The following is a 10,134-nucleotide window of genomic DNA, read 5'->3' on the forward strand; positions in this document are numbered from 1 at the left end:
TCACTGGGATAAACCTAAAACTCCCCGATGCTATTCCAAATCATACTGATGCTACAGGGTTTCAGAGATTGTAAATCTTTGGGAGAGTAGACAGCCTAGTGGCTAGTGGGTTTGGATACCCCACCTCCTGCCAAATCTGACAGTTATCAGCCCAATGCCTAGCCTACAGAGACACCAGGGTTCCTTTAATCCCTGGGAGAAGGGCTGTCATTTATCAAGCCATGCTCAATCATGCAGAGTTCTCTTTGGATTCAAAACGAACTTTGGAGAAACCCACGTTTGAAATAATGACGCTGAGCTCCTGGGACAGAGCCCAGGAACAGGCCAAAGGCGTCCTGGTGGCCTTCCCTGTTAGGTAAGCCATTGGACCACTAACCACCACGTGGGTGGCAGCGCTAGGGGAGCGGCGCAGGTGGGGGTGGGGAAGGCAGAGGCTGTCTGCTCCAGTCAAGATTTACAGGTTCTGAGTTGGGATGGACTTGTTGGCCCTGGGTCTGGGTTTGCGGTTTGTGGTTGGGCTGGGCTGGGGAGGAGGTGAGGGGTGCTTAGGAGTCTGGGATGTGTGCACAAAGCGCCCCCAAATTGTGAAGGAGTCCTTTCTCTGAAGGCCCGCAGCGTGCATTCTCACCTCTGGGGTGTGGACAGCCAGCTGCAGACTGCTATCTTCCCAAGGTGGCCAAGACTCCCCGTATAGATTCTCCGGTCTCAAGGTCCTGGTGCTTCCGTCAGCCGGGGCCGTCGGCGCTGCTTTGGGGCGCAGTAGAGACCGTTTTTTTCCAGGGTCCCCCCCCGCCCCCGCCCCGTGGTGCGACCAAGGACTCACAGAGACGCACCGGGAGGCCTGGGAGTTGGCTAGGAGGTCCCTCAGCCCAACAGAGCCAAGCAGGAGCCTACCCACTCTTGGGGATCGGGCTGTGCGGAGAACTTGGGGTTCGCTCTGGTTGCTCCTCTCGGAGCCCTGAGCCCGGCTGTGTGTGTGTGTGTATGTGTGTGTGTATGTGTGTGTGTGTAGATGGTTCCCATATACTCCACCCGTGCCCCCCCCCGCCTTTTCTCCCAACAACCTAATTGCAAGTCTGAAGCTGGGCAGCCGGAGAATGAGGGTGCGGGATTCCACTCACAGTGTCCTGGCGACAGGTTCTCGGACCTTCGCACCACATAGGACCCGCCCCTGGGGGCCCGGACTCCCGCAAGCCTATCACAAAGCCCGGAGTCAGGATATAATGGATCGGAGCCGGGCGAGCAGGCGGCGGGGGCAGTGGCGGTCCCCAGCAGGCAGGGGTTCCGCGTCCTTTGAAAGGCGGGAAGGACGGAGTTGCTGCCTCGAGACGTGCCTACCCTGCCGTTCACTGCGGAGGTCGGGGGTGGGGGGGTGGGGGGGAGGCCAAAGACCCGCTGAGAGTGGTGGGCAAGGGGACAGGGGTGAGGTCAGTCGGCCCCACTGGCCGGGGAGACGTCCGAGAACGTCACACGACTAGAGACAGAAGAAGGCGCTACGATCAGCCCCGGACCCTTAGCTAGCGGCCCTACTGACAAAGGACAATTAGGCGAAGCCCTAATGCGTGGGCATCGCGCGCAGTCCGTTTCGAAAGTCGAGCCTGGCTGCCAGCTGAGGGCGCCAGATCTGGTCCCTCTCGCTCCTACTCTGGCTCTGCGGCTGCAGAACTGGGGTGACACGAGGTCACCTCTGTCTCTGTGTTATCACGGAGCACGCCCACCTGGGTGTACGGATGTTCCGCAAACACGCACACACTCACCAAAGGCTCTCCACAATGCAGCCGCAGCCACCAATCCTGCCCCTCCACCCATTCACACAAGGGAGCCCGCTCTCTCTCTTCTACACACACACACACACACACACACACACACACACACACACACACACACACACACACACACACACACGGAGAGATGCTTCCCCTGTTCTTCCCCTCACGCACAGCGCACCTGCGGAACCCCAGCACCTCCCGCGGGGCGGCTCTGCAGTGGGCGAGGACGGGGAGCCCTGTTCTCTGAACTCCAGGGGCCCACCAGCGCAGTATGGCCCAGATCCTTCCAAACCGCCTCAGGCCAGGAGCCCGAGGTTGCTGCCTCTGGAGTTCCAAGAAGGGCTGGCCCCCTGAAGCATTCAGGTCCATACTTTCTCAAAGGGGCTGCTCAGGCAAAGGAGGTTGGGGCCCAAATGACTGGGGACTGTGGGTTCTAAGCAGCCAGACCTTCTGGCAGCAGCTCTTTTCAGCCAGTGGGGACTCCGGGGGAGAGTGTAGGGGTGAGAGGCACGCAGGAGGCAGACTGGCTTGGCCCAGGGCGGGCTGCTGAAGTCCTGGTTTTCCAGCCTGCATCCCTTAGTGGGTTTCTGAGTATCCTCGTCGGTGTCGCCTGTAAACTCCGTGGGAGCAGAGCTAGCTTGTCACTTGAGCTCTGCACAGCCCTGGCCTCTCTCCCCAACCCCAAGACAGTTCCTCATGTTGGGGTGACCCCCCAATCATAAAATTATTTTTCGTTGCTCCTTCATCACTGCCATTTTGCTACTGTTATGAATCAGGTGACCCCTGTGAAAGGGTCGTTTGACCTTCAAAGGGGTCTCAACCCACAGGTTGAGAACCGCTGTTTTAGAATGTGCCTGGGAAGTCTATCATCTTTTAAGTCCCTATTTCCACGAGACTTCTGAAGCCCTCTCGCATGTATTGAACATACTTGTAATGTTCTGAACATAAAAGCATGTTTAGTGTAATCTTAAACTTGAACTCGGCGTCTGGCAACCGAATTCTCGGATGAATCAGACTCCAAGGAAAGCTTTAGAAAAACCTTGTGCGCCACAAGCGCGGCCTCTCCTGAACAACTCCGCCACCACCTGCTCGCTCCCTGTATCCCCAGACAGCTCGGATGCCTCCTTCTGCGTGCTGGGGTACCCACCAGACCTCAGAATTCTCTCCTAACATTCTGGGCACTGACTGCAGCCTCGCCCTCCCCTCTTCCTACGTGGGCCCAGCACCTGCTCCTGCCCCCAGCGCGCGGGGATCCCCGGCCAGTGAGAACCCACAGAGGATGCTGCTGCTGCGCGCACGCCTTTGTTTCTTCTTTATTTGCGGATATAATTATGCACCGCACTCTAAGTTAGAGATAGATTTTTTCTGATATACATTTCATCTTATTCACCACGAGCACACCACACGCACAGCACAGTTCCACAATCTGATAAATTGCACAAGATGAGTTTGGATTCCTTAAAACCCGCAGGCAAGCCGGCTCAGCCGCGGCTCCACAGCCTCTCGGATTCACCGAAGGAACTCGCCCGCCCGAAATGAGACTTCCCGGCTAGCCTTTCCCGCTGCAGGGTGGAAATGTCTCCGGAAAGGGAAGCGCTCTTGCTGGAGATGGCTGGATGCGGCAGAATCCGAGCACTGGATAGCTGTGAAATGCACAACACCCCCTCCCCCAGGTCAAGTTCCCGTGCCTGCCCTCTTTCTCCCTTCCCTATCCCCCCAAATTGGCTGGGGCCCCGAAGCGTCGCAGCCAGGGGGGCCTCCCAGAGGGACTGAAAACTGGACCCACCAATGCGCCCCACCGCAGCCTCCCCCAAACCAGGGCGGCGTGGAAAAGAAAGAACAACAGAAACGCAGACGGGATGGATCGAGGACCCCCATCCCCCCACCCCCCTTCCCCGAAGAATCGCAAACTAGGAACCAGAGGTGTTGATAGCTTGGCTTCCCAAGCGGGCGGCAGGGCGCTCGGAGCTGGGGAGGGGAAGGGCAGGAAGGCAGGAGGACTTCGGGAGAGCTTGGGGGGCGGGGGGCGGGAGGGGCCCTCACTCCCTAGTCCTCGGCGTTGGTTCGGTAGGCCTCTATGAGGCCTTCCAACGAGTGTATGAAGCCGGACACGCTGCAGATGCCGCCAATGACGAAGATGGCGACGTCGAAGAAGACCTGGTGCCAGAGCAGCTTGCGCCAGAGCAGGCGCAGGTGGAAGAGGCTGGGCAGCAGGAAGCAGAGGCCGGCGCCAGTGAGGCTGCCCGTGAGACCCATGAGCAGCGCGAAGTGCGGCACGTAGATGGCCATGAGCAGCGTGAACACTACGAGCGCGCAGCGCAGCGTCAGTCCCCAAGACTTGAGGCGCCCGTCGCCGGCATAGCAGGCGGGGAAGAAGGCGCGGCTGCCCTCCTGGAAGAGCGACTTCTCCAGCACCTCGACGGCGGCGAAGAAAGGCAGCGGGTAGGACAAGAGCGCCTTGGCCACCAGGAAGAGGTTGACCACGGCGCGGATGGAGCCCGGCAGGTTATCCGTGATGACCTCCTTGGTGTCGTCAGCCCAGGTGAGGTAGGCGACGAGCGCGAAGAGGCCCTTGAGCACGCAGGCGGCGATGTGCGTCCAGTTCATCATGCAGTGGAACTCGCTGGGTTGCTGCATGTTGCCCTCGAGTGACGGCAGGAAGATCTGCGACGTGTAGCTGAATACGATGATGCCGATGGAGATGGGGAACTTCTTGACATCGATGTAGAACTTGACCTTCTCCCAGGCCCAGTCGCGCGCCCGCGAGAGGCAGTAGGCGATGACCAGGATGTTGATGACGAAGTGGGCCAGGGTGCACAGCAGGCTGAACTTGGACACGGCCTTGAGGTTCTTGAGGAAGGCGCAGGGAAGCAGCACGGCGGTGGCGATGATGGACCAGGACTTCTGCGACACCGGCAGCCCTGGGAAGCTGTTGTACATGAGGTTGCCGCTCACCACCACATAGAGGATGCACGTCATGACCAGCTCGATGATCTGTGCCACGTTCACCACACGACCGCCCAGCGTGGGGAAGCGCGGTGCGCAGCACGCGTTGGCAATGGCCACGTATGAGTCCCGCACGCGCACCACCTCGCCGTCCTCGTTCTCCTCATACAGGCACGCGATGAGGATCTTGCCCGTGTAGCAGCAGACCACTGCGGCGAAGATGATGAGGAACAAGCCCAGGTAGCCGCCGTGCAGGATGGCGTAGGGCAGGCCCAGCACGAACATGCCCTGTGGAGCAGAGAGGCAACCAGACGAGGGCGCTCAGCAGACGCTGCTTGGGAAGTTGGGGGATGGGGGGGGGGCGAGACCCAAGTCTCCGGCAGTGGGGGCTGGACGTAGGCGTCTGGGGAAGGAAGGCTTAAGGCTGGACTAAGGACAGAAGCCCAAGGTGACACAATGGTTAAAGTGCTTGGAAACCACTAGTGGCTTGACCGGGAGAAATGGGTGGTAATGGGCCTCCCAGATTTACCGACAGATCTACGTCTTATAGGGTCCCTGAGAATCGATTTGGTTTCCTTTGGAATAAAGTTGATGGGTTTGTAGGGGGACCTTGTGCAGAGCCTGGGAGCTGAAGCAGATCCCGAGGTGCACCTCTTTCTGCGTGCTAGAAAGGGAGCTGGGGGTGGGCGAAGCTCCTGGGAGGGAAAAGAAATGTGGAGACATTTGAAACCCGTTCCTGGGAAGGGGGCCCAGAGGGAGGTCACGAGCCAGTGAACAGAGGAGGACAGGGAAAAGGGGGCCAGAGAGCTGGACACGAAGGAAGGGTTTTCAGTTGGGGTTGGAGTGCGTGCTAATGGGGGAAACACCAGTGTCTGGAGGCCGAGCCCTAGAGAAGGAAACGGGAAGGAGGCAGCGGAGGGTAAGGAAGGGGTCAGGCAGGAAAAGGCCTGAGGGTGGTGCAGTCACCCAGAGAGGCTGAGGATTCAGGAAGGAGCTCGACTTACAGTGGGGGGTGTTAGCGGAGGGACAGAGGAGCATTGTTAATAAGGGGGTCTAAGAGCCAGACAGAGTAGGGTTGGGTCTAAGAGAAGGGGATTTAATTGGGTGGTGGAAGCAAGCAGTTGGTGGGGTCTAAGTGGGGGAAGGGAGCAGGGACGGGACTGCGTGAAAAGCCAGAGGCAGCCTGAGGGATCTAGGGCCCGAGCTGTCCGGAGGGCTGGTCGGATTCGAAGGAGAGTTTAGAATCCATAGGTGAAACAAAGCTAACGAAATCCAGGGTCTTGCAGGCCTAAGGACCTCCAGCCTCCCGCCCTGACCTCCCCCTGTGCTTACCGAACTCGGCCCGCTAAGAGCACCCCCCCCCCCCCCCGACGACCACCCTGTGGGTGGCAACGAAAGCGGATGCGGCCCTCCATCCCTGGCCCTGCGTGGCCCTCTCGTGGGCCCTGTAGGGAGAGGCACCTCCAGTCGGTTGTCCAGTTTGCAGGACCAGGGAGAGGCCCCCCACCCAGTCTGGGGTACTAACAACCCCGTCATTTCCTTCCGCTCCCGAGAGACCTGCGTCCTGTACCCCAACGACTGTGTGCTCTTAGGGCATCTGGGGTGCCAAGCCGCAAGTCCCGGAGGCGCCTAGGGCGGCGGCCTCCTCCGCACCACGAGCCGCAGCCTGCAGGGCCTCCAAACCCCCTCCTGGCAGAGTTCCGCGGAGCGGGGGTGGGGAGGGGCTGGGACCCCTTGGCTGCACAGCCGCTCTGGACACCGAAAGGGCCTTGGCAGGTCTCCCTCCGGCTGTCTCCTGGGGTGCATCTGGGGTTTCGGGAGAGAGGGGTGAGTGTGCGCAGGGAGCGCACGTGCTCCTGCTGCCCCTGACAGTGCAGGCTGGGCCCGGTGTGCAAGTGTTCCTGCACGAGCGTTCTGGTCAAAAGTGTGTGTGTGTGTGTGACGCATTGGTATGCGATTCTGTGATGGGCGCTAGTGGGGACAGTTCCGTGGTGTAAATATAGAATCATCTCGGGGGCGCCCGTGCGTGCGCGTGTGCTCGTGGGAGGGGGGGCTGTGGCATGGGTGTCTGCCTATGTACGCGTGTGCTCGGGTCTGTGCGTGTGTCTGGGGGAGGAGACTCCCAACTCAGTAATTTCCTCCTGAAAATGCAGTTGTGAGTCCATTCCGGAGACCCAGCCACACCGTGCGTGCATGGAATCCTGATTTTCCTTCTCTCTCAACCCCCACCCTCCCCAGCATCTCCCCAGCGCCCCCCACCCCCGCCAGGTTTTCTGTTCTCCTTTCCCAGTTTTGCTCGGTCCCAGACAGGTGTCTCTAGCTACACCTCAGCCCCCGCTATCCTGCAGTTAGGGTCTTGGGAAGGGGACATGACCAAGGGCAGAAACACCTCCCCTGCGCTCGCAGGGTTGGGAAGGATGGGTTCCGGTGGGAACCCAGGGCCATGATCCCACTGAGACTCCGTTCTGGGCTGTGTCCTTAGCACCGGGTTGGAGGGTGGGTTGGGGGGCGGCCAGCAGAGCCCGGAATCCCACCGTAGGGCGGCGCGCCCTGCGCTCACCTGGATGGCGTTGGTCACGTTCCAGCCCGCCTCCCACGCTGTGATCTTGGGTTTGTCTTGTCCCCCGAACTCGCCACCAGCCCCTAAGGCCTGGTCCTTGGAGCCCGAGGGCGGCAGCGGCGCGCCGTCGCCGCGCTGATAATGGATATCTCCCTCGACGGGCGGCCCAGCGCTGTCGTCCCCGCTGGGTTCTCCTTCGGCTTTCAGGACGTCCATCTGCAGGCCCTGGCGGTGCTCATAGTCAAGGTCGTCGCAATGCGCGAAGCCCACCGCCTCCTCATCCGTGGCCGCCTGAAAGCCCATCCTGGCGAACATACCGCTCACCTTGGCCTGGGACTTGTTGGACACGGATGTGGCCACGTTGGACAGCTTGCTGCGGAGGAGGGTGGCCATGGCGGCAGCGAAGCCCGAAGGGGCTCGGGGAAGAGCACGAGGGACCGGGACGCGGGAAGGGGGCGGCGAGGGCCGGAGGCCGCGCGGCTGCTATCTCAGTTCGCTCTCCCCGCGGCGCCCCGGGGCGCCCTGGTTCATGACCCTCGCTGCGGGAGGAGAGGCTTGCTGGGGTCGACTGGCAGGCGGGCGGCGGGGCTGGCGGAGCAGCGGCGGCGAGTGCACTGCGGAGCTGCCGCGGGGCGCGGGTTGGGCTGCGGAGGGCGGCGGCGGCGTCAGAGCAGCGACGCGAGGCTGGCGCGGCGCCCCCACCCGTGCGCAGCCCTGTGCGCTTCAGCCGCTCGGCATCCAGGGGGGCCGCTGGAGAAGGGCAAGCGCCAGGAGGCAGGGGGCATGGGGAGGGGGCGACAGGATTCTGGACCTAGGAGACGGGGCAGGGGGAGGGCGTCCTTGGAAAGGGGGCGGGAGGGAGCGCACGGAAAAGGAGGGGTGCGGGGGTGGGGGACCCCAGAGCTGCATTTCTGGGGGAGGTGCTAAGCTCTGATCCTGGCCCTTCCCACCTCGCATCCGCACGGAGGGGGGGGGCGGGACGAGCTGATCCTCGAGGTACCCCGCCCCCAGATCATCCCCTCCAGAACTGGGGAGCCGCGCGTCAGGAGATATCTTGGCCAAGGACTGGCTTGGGCGCCCAGAAAGCCAGCAGGGCCAAGTGGCTGTTCCCGGGCCGCGAAAGGCGTCTGGACGTCGGTCTGCCTCGCTCACATCCAGTGCACTTAAATCTGGCCGCCAGACCTGCTGAAGGGCCGAAGAGTCCGACTTGGGCTACCCTCACGCCAGCCCGCTCCGTCTCTGGGGCTGAGCCTGCGCGTCCAGGGACGCCTCGGTGGAAGTGAGTCCGCGGGTCGCTAGTCCACCAACCCGCTCTCCAACTGTGTGCAGAACGGAGGCGAAAGGTTGGCTTTTCGTTTTATTTTCGTTTCGAGGGGGAAGGGAGGGGCTGCAAGAAGGCAGGACTCGGTGAGGACCCCTCTCAACTGCTTCGTGGAGGGTCGGGCGAGAGCCTGGGCGATCGAGGGGCGCAGCTGGAGCTGGTGCTGAGGAACGAAGGGGCTGGCAGCGATGCTGACCAGGGCAAGGAGGCGCGCGCGGCGCGTTAGAACGCTGCCGAGTCTCCTGCCGCTGCCTGGACTCAGACCCAGACCCTGACAAGGGAGCCTGAGCTGTTTTTGTTGAGGCTGGGGCGGGAGTGAGGGGTCCAGATATGTGTGTGCACGTGTGTGAGTGTGTACGTGCCCGCGCGCGCGCACGCGCGTGTGCCAAAGACTAAAAGAGAGCCAGAGACAAAGACAGATAGTGCATCAGAAATTATTATTACAGCCTGGATCTGTGAGCGTCTGAGAGGGCAAGACTTTACTTAAGTGTGTCTTTTGTGAATGTGTGGTTTTGTGCTCACAGAGAGCAGCTGGGTGTCCCTGTGATCGTGCATGTGTGAGTCCTTTTTCATATGTGGCACTGCTCTGTGAGGGTGTGTGTGTGTGTGTGTGTGTGTGTGTGTGTGTCCCTGCTGTGCCTCCAACTGGGCTCCTTGAAACAGTTCAGGGTAGGGCTGACCTGGCAGGGCCACCTCTGTGGCTGTGACTAGGGGGGAGCCCGAAAGAAAGGAAAAAAAGAAGGGGTCTCCAATGTTTTTCTGTTCAGGCTCTTTCTTTCTGGGACCCCGGTCTTCTACGCGCTGCAGGGTTTACAGATTAGCTCAAGTCAGCGCATAAGTAAGGCGGCCTGAGGGCTTTGACGAGGCACTTGGACCTGCCAAGACTTGTCAGGCTGGCCCCTCCCCCACTTACATTCTTCTGGAAGCTCCTTCCTAGGTAGGGAATCTCCACCATCTTGGACTGAGGTGTTCTGAATCCCTCCTGGAGTTCAGGAAATCCCTGAGCCCAGCCCAGCCCTAGCCCTCTTAACGGAAGAACTCCCCTCTTCCCCCAGCCACTATGCTGAACAACCTCCCTACTACAGAGCCCTTCCCTAAACAGACCCTCTCAGGCAGGCAAGTCTCTCAAAGACAGGGCAGAGACCCTCGGCCCCCCTCCATCTCAAGCACAGAGATCCTTTCTTCTAAGAAGCTCTGAAATAGAATTGAACTCCCATCCCAAGATTAGCCCTGTCTAGACAGATCTCTCTCCTCAACACCCCACTCCCAGAGGCTGCAGAGAGATTCTTGCCTCTGTCTATAGGTTCCTGTAGACAAAGATCTCCACTGGCTAACCCCATCCCCTCGCCTTTGTTTCCGGTGCAAATCTTTAGATCCACTGGGACCATCTGGAAAGAGAATTTGTAGGGTTCTCTGGTGCCTGTTCAGCCCCCCTCCTCCACATCCAGACCTTGAGATGACATTCAATGCCTTCCTTGACAGGTGAACCAGTGACTCAAGTTGGTTGACCCTTGTTGATTCAGGTGTGGCTTTTATGA

General features: G+C 60.5%; 1 protein-coding gene across 1 annotated transcript; it reads right to left on the bottom strand.

The window, feature by feature from the left end:
* Positions 1-3,815: 3,815 nt before the first annotated feature.
* On the bottom strand, positions 3,816-7,668 carry SLC32A1 (solute carrier family 32 member 1). Its single transcript, XM_075528614.1, has 2 exons — positions 7,276-7,668; positions 3,816-5,003 (listed from the first exon to the last, which is right to left on the bottom strand). Exons 1-2 carry the CDS (start codon positions 7,666-7,668, stop codon positions 3,816-3,818), a joined length of 1,581 nt encoding a protein of 526 aa, XP_075384729.1.
* Between the last annotated feature and the right edge of the window lie 2,466 nt (positions 7,669-10,134).

This window comes from Tenrec ecaudatus, chromosome 12 (assembly GCF_050624435.1).
Source record: "Tenrec ecaudatus isolate mTenEca1 chromosome 12, mTenEca1.hap1, whole genome shotgun sequence".
Lineage (NCBI taxonomy): Eukaryota > Metazoa > Chordata > Mammalia > Afrosoricida > Tenrecidae > Tenrec > Tenrec ecaudatus.

Excerpts from the sequence above, each read along its gene's own strand:
- SLC32A1 (XM_075528614.1), bottom strand. The coding sequence starts at position 7,668 with ATGGCCACCCTCCTCCGCAGCAAGCTGTCCAACGTGGCCACATCCGTG. Across the intron at positions 5,004-7,275 it reads ACGTGACCAACGCCATCCAG|GGCATGTTCGTGCTGGGCCT; the intron begins GTGAGCGCAGGG and ends TCTGCTCCACAG.